Source organism: Dipodomys spectabilis, unplaced genomic scaffold (assembly GCF_019054845.1).
Source record: "Dipodomys spectabilis isolate Male_0828 unplaced genomic scaffold, ASM1905484v1 ptg000024l, whole genome shotgun sequence".
Taxonomy (NCBI): Eukaryota; Metazoa; Chordata; class Mammalia; order Rodentia; family Heteromyidae; genus Dipodomys; species Dipodomys spectabilis.
In genome coordinates this window covers 4,310,171-4,327,175 of record NW_024870701.1, presented here as the reverse complement: position 1 = coordinate 4,327,175, position 17,005 = coordinate 4,310,171, and the positions used below count along the sequence as shown (strand labels likewise).

Below are 17,005 nucleotides of genomic sequence, written 5' to 3'. Positions count from 1 at the left end.
CAACCTGCACAGCTGACAAGGGGAAAGTGAGTCAGCCCCATCAGCCACTAAATGACTCTCAGAAGGCATGTCTTCATTCCCAGACAGAAGTCTCATTAAAGCACAAATTAGCATCAAGGACATAAAACAAAGACACAAAAATTAAGTCAAAGAAATGAAGTTTCAGACAAGGGTAAAAATTATCTTTGGCTTCTCTAAAAATAAGCTATATCTAGGGATCCTGCCCCCCCCCCATCTCTGCTCCTTCTAGGTGCTGAACCCTGAAGCCCAGGCCCAAGGTCAACGGGCAACCAGAATAACCACCTGCTAAGCGAGGATCCTACATCCTGGAGTCCCTTTGCTGGGTCAAGAGAACCCAGGAATCCGTGTGAACAGCCCTCATGTAAGAAGCACTGGTGATCTCCTGCAACTGATTTCTCAAAGTAAGACTAATTTAAAGTGAACAGTAAGCTAGGCTTGCTCCTGTAATACCAAGACAGTCAGGAGGCTAAGATTTGAGGATACAGTTTGAAGCCAATCAACCAGTAAAAAGTAGAGGTGTGAGGCAAGTGGTAGATGCCAGCCTTGAGAGAGGAAAAAAAATGCCGAGGGACAGGACTCAGGATCCTGAGTTCCATCTCCAGCTCTAGTGCAAAAACAAAAAATAGGAGGCTCTATGTGGATTTTGAGAACAATGACCTCATTCTCCATCCTCTATTGTCCCATTACACCGGAGGCTCCCTACACTGCTTATTTCCACCACCTCCCTCACAAAGGCAGTAGAATTCAGAAGGGGGAGAAATCTGTTAGCTTAGCTTAAACCTAAGTCAGAGACAGCCTTGTGCATGACATACAGCTCTCTAAACAGCTGGGGATCTGACTCGTTCAGTTGGCCATCAAAGCCAACTGCCCGCCAACATTACACACTGACCAAAATGGGAAAATGACACACCTTTGTCAACACAGGCACCTTTTAAAATCGCTTCTGCCAGCTGCTCACAGATGACCCTCCAGGATCCACTTCAGAGCTACTCAGCTGTCACACTGGCCATGCAGGAAAAAGACTCAGCCCACCCAGAGAAAGTACTGGAAACTGCTAAGGGGCCAAAAGGTACACTCGGGCACTCCTTGGTAACAACCTAGAGAAACTACAATTCTTAAAGTGGGGGGCCAAGTGTCCAAAACAGCCAGCAGATGAATTTCTGCCAGGGAAGGCCTGGTTCCCCGCAGCAATAGCCGGGCTAGGTAACAGCCTATGGCCACATCAAGAGAAAGCCTGTGAGTCCAGTAGTCGTGCCAGCCTGTGCACTGAGTGAGAAGTCTCGGGCTAAAAATCTCAGCCAGGAGCTGCCCCCTGGCTGAAGCTTACACTAGCTACCAGAGGCTTCAGATGGCACATGGAGGCTGCCTGGGCTAAGAGAGGCAGCAGAGCTTGGAAAGCTTGTAGTCAAAGACCTGTGAGAAACTTGTCAAACAACCCCAACTTGAAAATCCCTTATTGCTTCTCACACCCTGGTCTCTACATTGGGGGAGAGGTCTGGATTTTCCTCTGAAGGGCACTAGACTGGCATGCAAGCTTCCTCTATCAGAGGTGACAGAGCCAGGCCACCAACAAGCCCAGGGCCAACCTCAGACAGCCAGGTCCCTTCCTAGACCCTTTGGATGCTATTTGAGTTGTTTTTGTTCCTGTCCTTTTCTTTTCTTTTGGTGCCAATCCTGTGGCTTGAACTCAGGACCGGGCACTGTCCCTGAGCTTCTCTGTACTCAAAGCTAGCACTCTACCACTTAAGCCACATACCAGCGATTTCTATACATGTGGAATGAGGAATTGAACCCAGGGCTTCATGCATGCTAGGCAAGCCTTCTACCACTAAGCCATATTCCCAGCCCTGTCTGTGTCTTATACAGCCCCGTGTCAATACTGGGGCTGCTTTGAACTCAGGGCCTCACTTAACTGGCTCAAGGTTTGTGCTCTACCACTTAAGCCTCAGTGCCACTTCAGACTTTTGGGTGATTAATTCAAGGTAAAGTCTCAAGGACTTTCAGGGATGGCTTCAAACCTGAGTGGTTGGATCTTAGCCTCCAAAGAAGCTAGGATTACAGGCATGAACACCAAGGTCTAGCCCTTTGAATGCCTTTCCATCCTCCTTTTGCCTGAAGGGCAAGATCCCATTTTGGAACCACAAAAGCAAATCTGACTCCATCTTCCCAAAAGCACCCAGACCTCAAAAAAAGTTGGTTGGATAAATATCCCATTTTTCTGCATTTATCTCAAATCAGGCTCTTGCCACACTGAAGCTACATACATGCCCACAACAATGACTTGGAGCTAGGAGCCAGCCGTGAAGACAAAAGCTGGAAAGCCAAGCCTCTCCCTCAATGCATTGAAAAGCCTAACATGGTTTTGGCTTCAATTCCCTACAGAATTGCTTTGTGAGGCCTTAGGACAGAATAACTTGATCAAACTACTTTGACATTTTCATTTTCCAAGTACTATGTTTTATTTTCCACCTTATATCCTTAAAGTTACAGGCAACCCTCAATGTTTAAAGCACCACCTTTATAACGCTAGAAACATTCTTTAACATGCAACCTTTGTTACAACTATAACCAAAATTTTTTTCCCCTTCTCCAATTGAATCAACCACTATTTCATGTTTTTAAAAAAAATGCTCCAAAGAATTTGGAGGAAGAGATATATCCAATTATTTTAACCAGCTTAAATATTTTGCCTGGAATATTTAATTTGATTGTGTACATCCAGTTCTGTAGTTCCTCACGCCTCGGGCAGCATTTCAACCTCACCAAGGGCCCTTCTCATAAACACAAATTTCCATACTCCACACCCAGAGATGGACTCTGGAATCCAGGGAGGGACCTTGGAATCTGTAGTAACCTCCAGCAATTCCAAAGACAAAACAAAATGTGACATACAATTACTAAGTAAACAGGGACTGAAATACCAGTGTTTGGTCCTAAACCTAGTCTTTTTTTTTTTTTTGGTCCATCACGGGGCTTGAATTCTGAGTCTGGGCATTGTCCGTGTGCTCTTCAGCTCAAGGCTAGCACTTTACCACTTAAGCCACAGTGCCACTTCCATTTTTCTGGTGGTTTACTGGAGATCAGAGTCTCATGGACTTTTCCTGCTGAGCTGGCTTTGAACCGTGATCCTCAGATCTTAGCCTCCTGAGCAGCTAGGATTACAGGCGTGAGCTACCAGCCGGTCCTAAACTAGTCTTAGCATAAACCTAAGTAGGACTGGGAAACATGTCACAGTCTTGGCTGAGGGGTGGGGGCACTGCTCAATGACAGAACAGCCCGGGATTCCTTCCCTGGCAATGTAAAAACTAACCACAAAAATGTAGTAATCTTAGCTACTCAGGAAGATGAAATCTGAGGATCACAGTTCATAGCCAGCCCAGGCAGAAAATGGTCTGTAAGACTCTCATCTCCAATTAATCACCCAAAACCCAGAAGTGAAGCTGTGGCTCAAGTGAGAGTGTTAGCCTAGATCACAAAAGCTCACAGATAGCACTCAGACCCTGAGTTTGAGCCCCAGGACCAGCACAAATATAGATTATTGTTTTCCTTTTAAGAGCATTCCAGGTGAATTTGGTAAACATTAAGAAATGTTTCTTAACTAAAGAAAAGATTTCTTTGTACAACTACTTAAAAGATAATAATGTTAAAATGTTAAAAAAAAATAAACTGAAAAAAAAAAAGGTTTCAGTCACAGCTTTGCAGAAACTATGCAATCCTCACAAAGACTTGGCATTTCCTGAGGCAATATACATGACCCTCAAACTTGCCATGTGACAGAAAGAAGCCTGGGTATAATAGTGGTGCAAGGTTGCCCAGAAAGTGTTCATCTGAGTGAATGCAGAATAGCCCAGAAGCCATTAGAAAACAGAGTTGTTACAATAAGCAACGCATAAGCAAAGCAGCTTCAGCGTGGCCTGGGGAAATCTACCTAGCCAGGCACCCTGGAAGATTTTCTGAGCTTCATTAGAAATGCATATACATCAGCTCTGGTTCTCCACCCCCCTACACACACACAGAATCTAAAGCTCTTCAAAACTTCTTTCTGGGGTTAATTTAACCACAAAAATCGGAGTGCTCTTAATTAAGAGGTTGGTAATGTACTTAAATTTGTCATTAGGTTGAGGTTTAAATGTAATTTCCTCTAAAAACTATTCTTGGGTCACAACTAGATTATTGTTCTGCCAGATAAGATAAAATTTAAGATAATTCCTAGAAAGCAACCCACTAGAGTTAGAACAGAGTCCATTTGGCTTTGGCACTCACCCCTGAGGCTGTTGGTTGTGTTGGAGAAGTATTTTTGCTGCAGTCATCTGAGTTAGAAGAGGTGGAAGTTGGAGTCATGGGGACAGGATTATTGCTATTACCTGCAAATTTCAAAATGAGTCATGTAAATATATGTGTATCTACTGTTGAAGTTGGCAAAAATTTTTTACAATCAAATGGCTTTTTATTATTACCAGAGCAAGCCTTGGACTTATTTATGTTTTTAGGTTTTCGTTTTCTGGTTTGAATTCCCTCTTTTTTCATAGCAAGTGGTCGAGGCACCTACAAAATGTTCACAAAGGACTTAAGTTTATTAAATACTATACAAAAAAAAAACTAAACCAAAGACACTGATACTGAAACTCCTCATTTAGAACAACCTGGAGCCTGGAGTGGTGGCACACACATCTAATCCCAGCATTGAACCAGGAAGATTTTGAGTCTCATGCACCCTGCGCTTAGAAATAAGGTTAAGTAAGGTCTGCCTCAAATAAACAAAAGAACTGAACATAAATTTTAGGCCAATTTCTATATATACTTAATAGATTCCACATATACAAAGAGTGTATATACATATACGTGTGTATATACATATACACACATACTGTATATACATTTTCCCATCCAATGTAGAGATTCCTTCAAAATGGAATGATTTCCCCAAAGAGAATTTTTTTCCACTTAAGGCTCACTGTTTGAAATAAATATTTACCGTGTGGTTGATTGTTGCTGGATGAATATCTTTAGTCCAAAGTGATGTATTCTTCCTAGAGCACCCTCTTTTCATAAGATTTAGATGTTGATAATATTTTGTGCAATCTTTCATAATGAGGCACAGAATTTTTTTAATTAAAACTATCCAATGTCTCCTTTGTACAAATAAACCAGTATTCAAAAAAAAAACTTTAAGATCTATAGTAGTTAAGTACATTTTCTAGTTTGTCTTTAAACTGGTTTGTTGTTTTTTTTTAATGAGTATTACTATGTTATCAATTGCAAGGTGCTCATTTCCACACTTCTAAAACTGAAATGTGTTTTAACAGTCTGTTAACAGGGCATTTGTGATAGTTTCCCCAGTCAACAGTTGTGTTTATTACTGATTCATAACCATTTTGTATGTGAAGACCATCTTCGATTGAATAAAATAATATACCATCTTCTAGTTCTTCACTTCCATATGCTGGGCATTTGCTGGTTGATTTTATAACAGAAATTGTACCAGCCGGATCCTAAACATGTACGTTACATTCATGAGTAGAACACTCATGAGGAGAGTAAGAGACGCACCCCGTGGAGTTTCATGTACAGTCCACAAGCGTTGCACACGGGTTCACCCTCCGCATTTCTGCGCCACAAGGTGGTGGTCGTGGTATGACAGTTGGCACAAGACAATCCAAGCCGCCGTGATGAAGGCTAGGAAAATCCGTAAGTAAATGATTGTTATGCAGGTTTTGGTGATTTTTATATGCTACACACATACATGCTAAGAGATCATGTCCCCACCCTCAACAAAACACATTGCTGACTTCTTATGAATAAAACGTCCCTTGAGAAAAACATCTGAAGTCTAATTAGGTTGATTTTCCTGGGCCCAGAAACTTCTGGGGGACCTCATCACATTCTAAATCCCACACATTTGATTTACATCTCTAGCCTGTTACTGTAGAACACAGAACGCTCTAGAGGCAACATGCTTGTTTCTTTAGATTCGCAGTTACTGCTCTTACATTTTTAGGGAAAATTTTAAGATTCCTAAAATCTGGACACATAGTTAACATCCTGAAACACAGCAGAAGTAAGAACACAACAGGAACATAAGCATCTCTCTAATCTGTTCTCCTGTTCACTAACATGAAGGAGTCATGAGATAGTCACACATCAATGTGGCACGTGACTTCAGACGCTCTCCCTCCACCTGAAAACTGCAGATAAATAACCAAGTCTTTTTCTCAGATATATGTGGGAAAAATAACCCAGAAACTTTAAGGGCTTGTGAAAATGAGCAGCAACAAAAGAGCACAAATTTCCAGAAAGATGGTCCACAACTATCATTCCGAGTGTCTGCTGCGTGGAGTTGTGCTTATCCCTTTTACAAAGAATACAAGCAAATGTCTTCTACACTAGCTAGCACGGCCTCATACAACAGCAATACTGATTATTTTATTTGCCCTGTCAGTATGATATATCAACTTTTCTCCATACCAATGATTAGCTGGAATTCTGGGGACAGGTTACTTTGTTCGATAATATTTCATTTCTGTCTTCCTTTTATACCCATAACATATCCTTTAAATCACTGCACCTGAATTTTTAAGACAGTAATTTCTTCCTCAAAATGGCATAACATTTCTTTTTAAATTTAAATTTCTTTTTTACTTAAAAATATTTTCATAACCAGTTAAAAACAAAACTATTAGGAAAAATCAGGGGTCAAAGCAAATTTTAAGTTATAAAATGCAGATATATTTAAGAAATGAAATGATTAAAAATGGAGAAAAATATAAACAGGGCATACATTGGCTATTTGATGATCAGGACAGAGATTTCCAAATGATTTGATGAAAATCTAAAAGGTGAAATTTGAGTTTTGCATTTACAGTTCACACCCAGGTAGCATCATTCTTTAGATGTTAACACAGCATTTCCGAGAAGTTGGGCACTAACTAACTTAGCATTCAACTGCTTATAATATGTTAGAAATGAATATGCTTGGCTAATAGGTGAACTGTTTGAGGAACTGCTTTGCTAAAATGACTCCTTAAAGAATTAACAAAATTTTACACTTGATCAAGGCTTTCCCTTTCCCTCCCCTTTTCTGTGGCTAAAAGATATTAATTTTGTAGGCAAGCACTACTTTGTCTCCATTAATATTAAACCAGTCTAGGAGAGACAGTCAGATTCGTTTTATAAACGGGACATTTATGACAGTTTCCAGTGGAATTTGAAGCCAATGTGAAGCAAACTTGTTATCAGAAGTTGCCATTATAACAAAGAACTTTATGACTGTCAACTTCGGATCATAAGTGAAGCCAGTGCTCATAAACATGTGAAATGAAGGTGAACGGGTTATAAAAGTTGCCTGCAACAAGTGATCTCAGTTATATTCCTCACTGACAAGGAATTCAAGTTACACCATAAAGCTCTTATTTTGCAATGGATTACAAGTCCAAATTGGTTCTGTACTGCTGGCTAAACAAACTCCAGTTCAATATTGTTTCTGAAAACTAAGCCAGATCCATCAAAACCATAAATAAGAAGCCCACAAGGAGAACTAATTGTTAGTGACACACCCTACTATGGGTACAATTTATAACTCATTTACAAAGCACACTGGCTGACCTTGGTTACAGCCAAGACACCTGCCACACAAACAGAACTAATAGATTCAGAAATGTGGGGGGGGGGGGGGGGCTTTCTTGATACTAAGGATTATTTTCACTGGTAAATGCACAAAATAAGTGCAGGATCTAAATATAAATGTGAGTAAGCCTTATTTATAATTCAACAAGAACCCAAATTGCTACTATTACACTACATTTTTGCTCCGTAGGGAGGAAAAATGTTACCTTTCAAATCTCAGCACTCCACTCAAAGTGCCTTTCAAAAATAATAATTCCATTGTTCAAGCATTGTCTGCTTCATGAAAACAAGAAACTCCCTTGGGATATATATTTTCTAACTACTCTTTTTTTGGTCGTGGTGAGCATCCCTGCTGCCCTTCCCCAAGTAAAGAAATATTCAAGAGTTCAAGGCCAACCTGAGGCAGCTACTAAACCAGGCTGGGTCTCAAAGAAAGAAAAAGAATAACGAAAACCACAGGGAGTCACACACTGTTGGGTAAGGATATCTTTTAAAGAAAATTCAATCAAAGCTGTGGGAGAGTCTAACAAGTTTAAGGCACAAACACCCATTAAGTTAATCTCAGCCTCTCCTTGTTTTAAATGCATTAAAAACAAAACAACCATAAAACGAATTGCTTCTCTTTAAGGTGTCAGACTTACATTGTGATGCAATTATTTCACTTTAATCTACTTAACACAATTATATGTGTTGCATTTGTTCTGCTAATTGGAGTGAAACAAATAAATTACTTGAATACTTAAGATGTCTGGCATCTAACTGGAAAACCTTTTGCATTAAAAGGTATGTAGAGTATGAGTAGTTTGACTAAACAAATGTTAGCCTAAGAGTGGGGTCCCTACAGTGGCAGATAGCCCATCTTGCAATGATTGCGCAAAATAATCCCTGAAGAAAATCACAACTTTCCTACATAAAAACCATGGCAAAATGTGTTTGGAATGGGTCAATGTCCTTGATGTAAAACCATACAGACTCCACATTTTTCTCAAGATCTGTGGTTCTCTGAACTCAACAGATTTCAAAACAATCGAGGTTAAAACACATTCATTTTCACCAGACTCAAAAGACTCTGGCGTTTGGGGGCTAAAACCTTGTTTCTCTCAGGATAAATAAGGGATGGAGAAGTCCATCCAGAGAGAGAAAGACAAAGGAGCAAAAGGGAGCCCGGGCGAGGCTGTGGGGGGAGAGGGAAGAGGGTGGCGCACCCACAATGTTCCATTAGCCAATGGAGATTTCCGAATGAGCCTGGTTCCTTCGTTCCTAAGAGCTTGTGCATCCTTCCGGAATGATTTCAGTGCACAGGCCAAACACATCTAAAGGTACATAAACTAGAGATCTGGCACTTGAACAGCAGCTACGCCTACTCCTTCCTTTTGGGTCCCTGCAGAAGACCCGTGCGTGTGCGTCCAGTTTGGGGAGACGCGCAGCGGCTGTGGCCGGCCAAGCCGTCTCGGTGCTCCGTGGCTGGGACGGGGGTCTTGGCCGTGCCCGCACCTGTGCCCCGCGGACGGCGAGCACACTTACCACGCGCTTCTGCGGCTTGATGAGGGGCCGGCTGAGGCCGTTCATCTTGCTGTAGAGCCCGCAGGCGTTGCACAGGTAGTGGCCGGTGCCGTCCCGCCGCCACAGCGGCGTCTGGATGGAGCCGCAGTTCACGCACTCGCGGCTCTCGGGCAGGTCGTCCAGCAGGTCTGTGTTGGCAAAGGGGCGGCAGACAGGGTGAGGCCGGGATGCGGAAACAGGAATGGATCCCGGAACCTCCCGCAGGCAGGGCTGGAGCTGAGTCCCCGGGGGTCCTGGCCCTGGCCCCCCGGGACGGCGCTCCTCCCCACTGGATCTGCCCACCATTTGCCTCACACCCCTGCACCCCCTGGGTACCCCGGTAGCACGCCCTGGAGAGCCGGGGGCAGGGCTGGAGAGCCCCTCGGAGTCTCAGGTGAGTTCTGGGAAGGTCAGCTCCGTCTCCGGGCCTTCCACCCTAATTACCATCTACCACTTGCCAAAGCCGCACTAGGCGCAGGGTATTATTAACACTGACTACTGACCCCCCGCTGCCACCCACAAAAGTCCCCCGGACACACACGACGCCCTGTTACAAACTCTTATCACGTCGTTTTAGAGAAGTTTCTTTCCTTCTTCTTATGCAACTTTCTAATACAACAAACACCACCACCACCACTCCAGACAACTGATAAACTAAAATTACGGTTCTGTGGACACTTAACTAGCAAGGAGAAAGAGAAAAATCATATTATTTTTCTTAAGAAAAAAAAAACCCACTTAACAGTTTAAACAGATTTTGTTTGCACGCTACGAGGATGGAACACTAAAAAATATTCCGATTTCTAATCTGCAAACTTTCCTTACCAAATGTCGATGTTTTACAGATTAATGAAATTACCAAGGTCTGTCTAAAAATAAATAAAGCCATCTTCAACTTTTGATACAAAAATTCTAATTTATTCTTTGACTTTAGGTGTATTTAGCTGATACCTTTCTAATTATTTGGTTTTTGGAAATTCACAACTACTCTGCTCATTAAAAAAAAAAAACTAAGAGTAAGCCTTACAACAATTATTTCCCCTCAAGGTTAAATATAAAATAAATATATTCTCTCAAATGATATAAGTACTTATAAACCAGACTTGGGGAGCGGGGAATGTCTGTTCAGTGCTCTTTCTGTTAGAGTATCTAAATATTCTAATTTAGCTTTCTTAAATACTTAAGAGCCATATTTTAAAGTAAATAAACATCACACCTTAGGCTTTATTTGTACATTAAGTGTGACCTAAACCTTTCTACTCAGTCCAATTCTCCCCCCTACCCCACCCCCGTTAATAGTTTGTGTCTACCATCAATAGCACGGTAAAGAGATTTAAATACAATCAGCATTAAAATGCTTTAGTTCCCTAGAAACAGTCTCCCTGCTAAAAGAACCTGTGCTTCCTATTCCCTGAGGGGATTTTGTTTTATTTATCTATTTATTTATTGGTTTAAAAGAAACTAGCATCCTACCCAGGCTGGGTTCAAAGTTGTCTTGGGGATAATGCAACTTATAACACTTGACAAAAGATTTATTCTTCTCTGCCCTAAAACCTACTATTGGCCACGGCAAAACGGCAAAACGCACAGGACTTCAAGGACATTGAAGTTAAACAAGGTATTTGTCTTTGTTGTTGACTTTTAAAATGTTACCTATCCGAGCCCTGGTGCTCAGTTTGTGGGGCATTCCCTGCAAATCCCTGCCCTGTGCCTGGCCTCCAGAGCCTCCTTAACAGCTGGCCGGCGAATAAAGCCAGGCTCCAGGGAGAAGGAGTGAATGCCCCACACAGAAACTCCATAGACGTTTGAAACCCCAAAGGCAAAATTTAAGTCCACTGTGAATGAGTAAAATCTAGGAAACCTTGTTTTTACAAAATAAAAATTCTTACTCTTTTTCAATCTCTCAGCATGCTTGTCAAGCAGCACCAAATCTAACTCAAATGAAAAATGACTAAAGTGTTTTATAAAAATGACTAAATTTGATGGTGATGGCTGCACACATCTACTGTTCTAAGTGGTTAATTGGGTGTCTCTGGGGAGTGACAAGTTCCATCCAGGGGTCCTAGAAGGCCATCGAATGGAGCATGCTTAGGTGGGCATAAGGCCAGAGAATGAGGGGCTATGAAGACCAGGACTTTTTCAGGGCTAGCCCACCCCACCCTATCCACCAGCAGTCAAGGACAGGGTCAGAAAATTCGCTTCCAGAAGCCTTAATGAAGGGGTTAATAAAGCACTGCATTTGAGATTCAGTTCCTGTGTTTGCTCACACCAATTAATTTGCCTCCCAAAAAATGCTTGCTAAAAAAATATTATAGAGAATGAGGGAAGGGGGTGACATTGTCCAAAAAGAAGTGGACTTGTGCATCCCTTTTATAAACAAAAAAATTAAAGGACAATGAAAAAAGATGTAGCTGGAAGCTGTCAGTACAACTCCTGTTTATGAGTCCCTTGAGCTCTTACCCCAAATACTGGTGTGTCATTATGGTTTCTGAACTGACTATGCAAAATTTGTCCCTTCAACCACATGCCCCACTTTTTGTTAACTTTGACTCTACAACTTGTGCGTGTCACGCTCAGATGGTGAAAATAATGAGCCAAAGAATAAATTTATTTTTATCAACTTACTAATAAATAAAAATTATTAATAAAAATCAATACATTTAAATTAATAAATTTAAAGCAAAAACCAACTTCAACCTGCTCTCATCCTCTCCGTAAGGATTCCTCTAACAATTTCTACGATCATTTGTAGACTTGATTCTATCTTTGTACTAGCTTACCATCCTGAGACAAGCTTCAAACCTATGGGCTAGGAATTTCAAAGTCAAGCAAGCTACATCCTACACACACACAACATAGCCTTTTGACATTTCCCACAGGACCCCCAAACTGATACAAGTCACACGTTGCCAACTACTTCTCTGCTTAAGATTCCTGGTCTCTCTCCCAGCCTGGAGAATCCTAAGTAATAAGAAAAGTCCCTAAGTAATAAGAAAGTAAGAAAGGTAACAACCCCCTTTGCTCAAGTGATGAAGATATACCCCAGAGAGGGCTCAGATGGAAGGAAATCAGAGTGGCAAGGCTTAGAGACCTTTGAAGAAGTGAAGTTAAGGATGCATTCTCCAATCAGTGGCCTTCTCCCGGTGTTATGTCACTTTCCTCACTTTGGGGCCACTGGGACTTCCAGTGCTTTCCTCAACACATTACACTTAACTCGTCTAACCTAATGGACTCATTGTCTCTAAATGCTATCTAGATTAGTACCAGCATCTAGATCAGTAGGATCTAGTATCCTGTATTAGGATACCAGAAAACCCAGTAGGACCCATCAGTGTCTCCCTTCTTTCTCAGCCATTTCTGTGAATCTGGGGTCTCTTTCAACTCCCTCAAAACACCAAAAATTTTGTTTTTCCTTAGGAAAAGCTGCCTAATGGGTGAACTATCAAGAGAAGGGGGAAACCTGTGAATGCACTCAATTCTGAAGCACATCCTCCCCTCACAGCACAACCAAGCACTTTCCAAAATGAGGTGTTTTTTTTTTTTTTCTAATACTTGACCATTTTTGTCTTCCCAGAGGACACCAGAATGAAAGTATGGAAACTGGGCTAAACCAGGGAGGGCGCCTAATGTGCACAACTCCCAGACCTGGCCACGAGATGACCTCTGCTAGCTGATGCCAAGCCCAAAGCCCGCCAAGCCAGCTGTCCTTGGGGCTAGGTTCACTCAACTTGCAAATCTAAATGCCTTTCTCTCATCTTTCCTTTCCATTTCTCCCTTGAGGAGAGACAACTGGATCCCTAAGTCTCAGACTGTCCTCTACCTCCAAGACAACACACCACTCATGCCTGGAGAGTGAAACTGGATGAGCTCGTGAGTGCACGTGAGCGCACCTGGGGGGGGGGGGGAGGGGGGAAAAAGAGGCTGGATCACGTGCTCCAAACTTAGCCAAGAGCAATCTCACTTTTCTACTCCTCCGTACCTGGGCCACTGGTTGAGCTCAGGCCCCTGACAGCAACCTCACCTTTTCCCAGTTGCCCTCCCGAATCAATGTTCATCAAGACCCCGCACCCACCCACTCCTACCCCCCAAACTCACTTCTCTAAGGCATTGAGAACTAAATGCGCATTTGCTCTCTGGTCTGGACAGCAACCTGAGACAGTTCGCAGGAGACCATCACATCAATGCCATCAGCCCCTAGCCATCTTGCCACTAACACCCCCCCCCCCCAAAATCCATCATGGAAAGCCAGAGAACGTCGCCCGCAGTCGATCGGCTATTCCACAGCCCCCTGCACCACCCTACACCTTCAGGCCCGCATCTCCACCCTGCGGCGCGACTCTTACCTGCGCTGGGACCCCGAGGCACCGGGAGCGGGGCTCCGGCGCGGCTCTGGAGGCTGTGCAGCACCGGGGTTTCGAAGGGTCCTGTGGGCCAGGCCGGGGTCAGAGGCGCACCCATGTAAGGCGAGTAAGGACTCGAGTGGTGGTGATGGTGATGGTGGTACGTCCCGTTCAGAGGCCGCGCCGCCGACAGCGAGCTGTACTGGTGCTCCCGGCCGCCCATGGCCGCTAGGCTGCCGCCGCTGCCCGCGCCGCCGCTGCCCGCCGCCGCGTAGCCCCCGGGTTCCCGCGCCCCGCCGTTGGCCATGGGCGGGCTGGGCGAGTAGGGAAAGCGCGCCGACGCGTGCGCCGCGGCCGACCCGGCTCCGCCAGGCCCCGCGGCCCCGCCGCCCGCCGCGCCGCCGCCGCCGCCGTACGGGGGACTGTCAGCCGAGGCCTGGGGCCAACCGGGGTGCGAGGCCGCGCCCCCCGCGTGGTTGGTGGGCGCGCCGCCTGCCCCCTGCAGGTAGGGCAGGCCGGGCAGCATGGAACCCACACGGGTGGTGGGCACGTAGACTGGGGAGCTGGCGGCCGCTGCAGCCGCAGCCGCGGCGGCCGCGGAGTGCACGAAGCCGCTGGGCGCGCCGTCGTACGCGGCTGGGCCCTGGCTGGAGAGGGCGGCGAGGGTCTGGTACATCTCCTCGGGCTGCTCCGGGGCGAAGGGACTCAGCTTGGCGCCCCGGCTGGACCACAGCAACTTGCTGGCGGTGGCGGCCTGGTCGATGTCAGTGAAGAGCAATAGGTCCTCCCAGCTCGACAGAGCGCTCCCGGGGCCCGCGACCCCGGGCGCCGCAGGTCCGTGCGCCGCCCCGAAGGGATGCGACGCGTAGGGGCTGAGCAGCAGCGAGCGGGCCGGGGGTCCCGCCACCGCCTCGCCGTCGTCCTGCGGCGTCCTGCAGAGGCCGGCGGCGCAGGGCCCGCGCTCGGCGCCCCGGGAGCAGGGAGACGACGACGAGGAGATGGGGGAAGGTGGCGTGGAGGGCTCCCGCGCAGGAAAGGGCCCCGAGTCGCTGGCGTCCGCAACCGTGGTCCCGAAGCGCTTCGGCAGACACCAGCCGCCGTCAGTCAAGGCCATCCACCGTCCCGGGCTGCTGCGGTAAACTGACGTCTAGCTCCTGAGACACAGTGGGGTTGGGAGGGGAAACGGAGACCTTTTAAGATGGGGAGAATGGGGTCCCATCAAGCAGCCAGCGATCGGGTCCCTCGAAGGATCGGGACACCTCCTCCTTCCCCCCCCTCCCCGCGCCCACGCCCGTCCGCCCAGCTCAGATTCCCGCGCCCTTTCCCTACCCACCCCCTCGACAGCATCCTTCCTCCGCAGATCCCAGGGGCGGCGGCGGCGAGGCTGCCCCCAGGGCGCCCCCGATACACAAAGGGGAGTGAGCAGCCCCCTGCGGGGCCCCGTCGCACGCTGCCCCGCCCCCCGCGGGGACCCTCTCTCCCGGAGCGCGGCCTGCGTGCGGGGATGGTCCCCCCCCCGCGTGGGAATCGCGATCGAGGAAGACTTTAACCTGTCCCCGAAAACGAAACCTCAGCTTTTCATTAAAAAAAATACAAAATCGTTTTCCCAAAGCTTTCCGGACGGGGCGTAAGCAGCTGGAATGCGAGCCCCAGAGATCATGCTGCCCAGCCCTAGGAAAGTGGGGTGTCGGGGGTGGGGTGGGGGAACAGAGCTGGCAGCTCTGAAAAGAAATAGCGAGGGGAGCCGGCAGGGGCCGGAGTCTCCCTCCCCGGTGGCTCGGCCGCAGGACGCGCACCTAAGCCACGGGCCGGGTCGGTACGGCACCGGCGCGCGTCGGCCGGGCCACCCCGGCGCACCCCGCGGTCATCCGCAGCCGCAGACAGGCCCGACCGTTCCGGAATCCGACGTAGCGGGGTGGAGCGGAGCGCAAAGCCCAGGAGTGGGGGGGGGGAATGCCAGAAGTGGGGGGGGGGGCGTGAGGCCACCCCAAAGGGGAGAGCAGGAAGAATGACAGGGAGACTTGGAGGGAGTGGGGAGGCAGCCAAAGGCAGCGGACCGGGCCCCTTTCGGGGGTGGCTTGTCGAGCTCGCCCCGGTTCAGCGGACATAACCACGCTCAAATGAATGCCCACACACATACACAGACCGGGGGGCCAGAGAGCGAGGAAGAAGTTTCTCGGGCGGCCCCGACGATCGGCTCCCGCCCCTGGACGCCGAGATAACTCGGAGATAAGGCCGTGCGCAGATAAGCCCTTCGGGGAGAGGACGAGGCAGCACCAGTCGGGTCTCCCGGGGAGCCGGGAGCCGCGGCAGCGCTCCCGGACAAGCAAGGGGAGAGACACCCTCGGAGCCGGCCGCGGCCGGGAGCGGGCGGGAAAGCCGGAGGCCGAGGGGCCCGGGACGGGTTAGGAGTGCTGGGGGGGGAGGGGGGAGGTGGAGAGGGCAAAGGAAGGGGAAGGAGGAAAAAAAAATAGCAGGCAAACCTGGGGCGAGCGCTGTGCGTGGTGAAGGGCCGTGGCGGAGGGCTGGGCGCTCCCGGGCGCGGAGAGAGGCCGCGGGCGCCGGCGGGAGAGCGCGAGTCCGGGGTCTGCGCTTCACGGCTGGTGAATAAAAAGGAGAGAGGAGGCGCCTCTTACTGCCCTGCCGGAAAACTGCAGCCTGCGCTCCTGATTGGACTCACCGAGCCCTAAACAAACAGCGCTCGCCGAAGGGTGCCAGGCTGTGGGTCGGAACTGCGCGGAGCCAGCAGCTGGGCGCGGAGGTGAAGAGGCGGCGGAGGAGGAGGGGGGAGGAGGAGGGAGCGAGGGGAGGAGAGAAAAGAGGGTGGGGAGGGGACTGGCGGGGGAGGGGAGCGCGTCGCCCGGGCAGACAATGAGCGGCCGCGCTGCCTGCGGGCGTGGGCCCCGCGGCTAGCTCCGTGCGGGGTGTGGGATCGAATCCACCCGGGGAAGTAGGGGGGGGGGGGGAGAAACGTCCAACTCGAGGACGTTCCGGGGAGGGACGAAGGCGACAGGACGCCCACACCTGGTTGGCGACCCACACCCACCCCAGCTGCGGGGCTCGCTCTCGCGCCCCCAGTTGCGCACACGCGCGCGCGCGCGGGCACACACACACACACACACACGGGGAGGGAGAAAAACTGGGGCGCGGCTGCGGAGAGAGGGGCGCCCCCAAAATGTAGAGGAAAAGTGCCTGGCCCGGTTGTCCTTCCCCATTCCTCCCTCCAGGTTCAATGAGTTCTTGGCTTCCAAGTTGGACGTACCCGACCTTAAACTTTTCGGAACCCTATCTCGGGACCCTAAGGGCTCGGGTCACGGGGCCAGTCCGGGGATCGGGGTTCCTACGATCAAAAGTAAGAGCCCCCTTCCCCGTCCCCCCCTCCCCGCCGCCTTAACTCTCTCCTGATCTTTAAATACATACTAAATTCCTGGGCAGTTTGAGGAAAGTTCACGATGACACGCCCCAGCAAACCTTTGAGG

General features: G+C 48.0%; 1 protein-coding gene across 2 annotated transcripts in view; it reads right to left on the bottom strand.

The window, feature by feature from the left end:
- Gata6 (GATA binding protein 6) overlaps positions 1–16,279 on the bottom strand; it is a 31,819-nt gene extending 15,540 nt beyond the window's left edge. Inside the window, exons 1-6 of one of the 2 annotated variants that reach the window (XM_042675338.1) lie at positions 16,010–16,279; positions 13,530–14,680; positions 9,169–9,335; positions 5,572–5,697; positions 4,479–4,566; positions 4,285–4,385 (exon numbers count right to left, since the gene is read on the bottom strand). In XM_042675338.1, coding sequence (XP_042531272.1) covers positions 4,285–4,385; positions 4,479–4,566; positions 5,572–5,697; positions 9,169–9,335; positions 13,530–14,640 — 1,593 coding nt within the window. In that variant the 5' untranslated portion in view covers positions 14,641–14,680; positions 16,010–16,279. Of the gene's footprint in view, positions 1–4,284; positions 4,386–4,478; positions 4,567–5,571; positions 5,698–9,168; positions 9,336–13,529; positions 14,711–16,009 lie in introns of those variants that run through there. The other variant, XM_042675339.1, reaches the window with a different exon arrangement.
- Between the last annotated feature and the right edge of the window lie 726 nt (positions 16,280–17,005).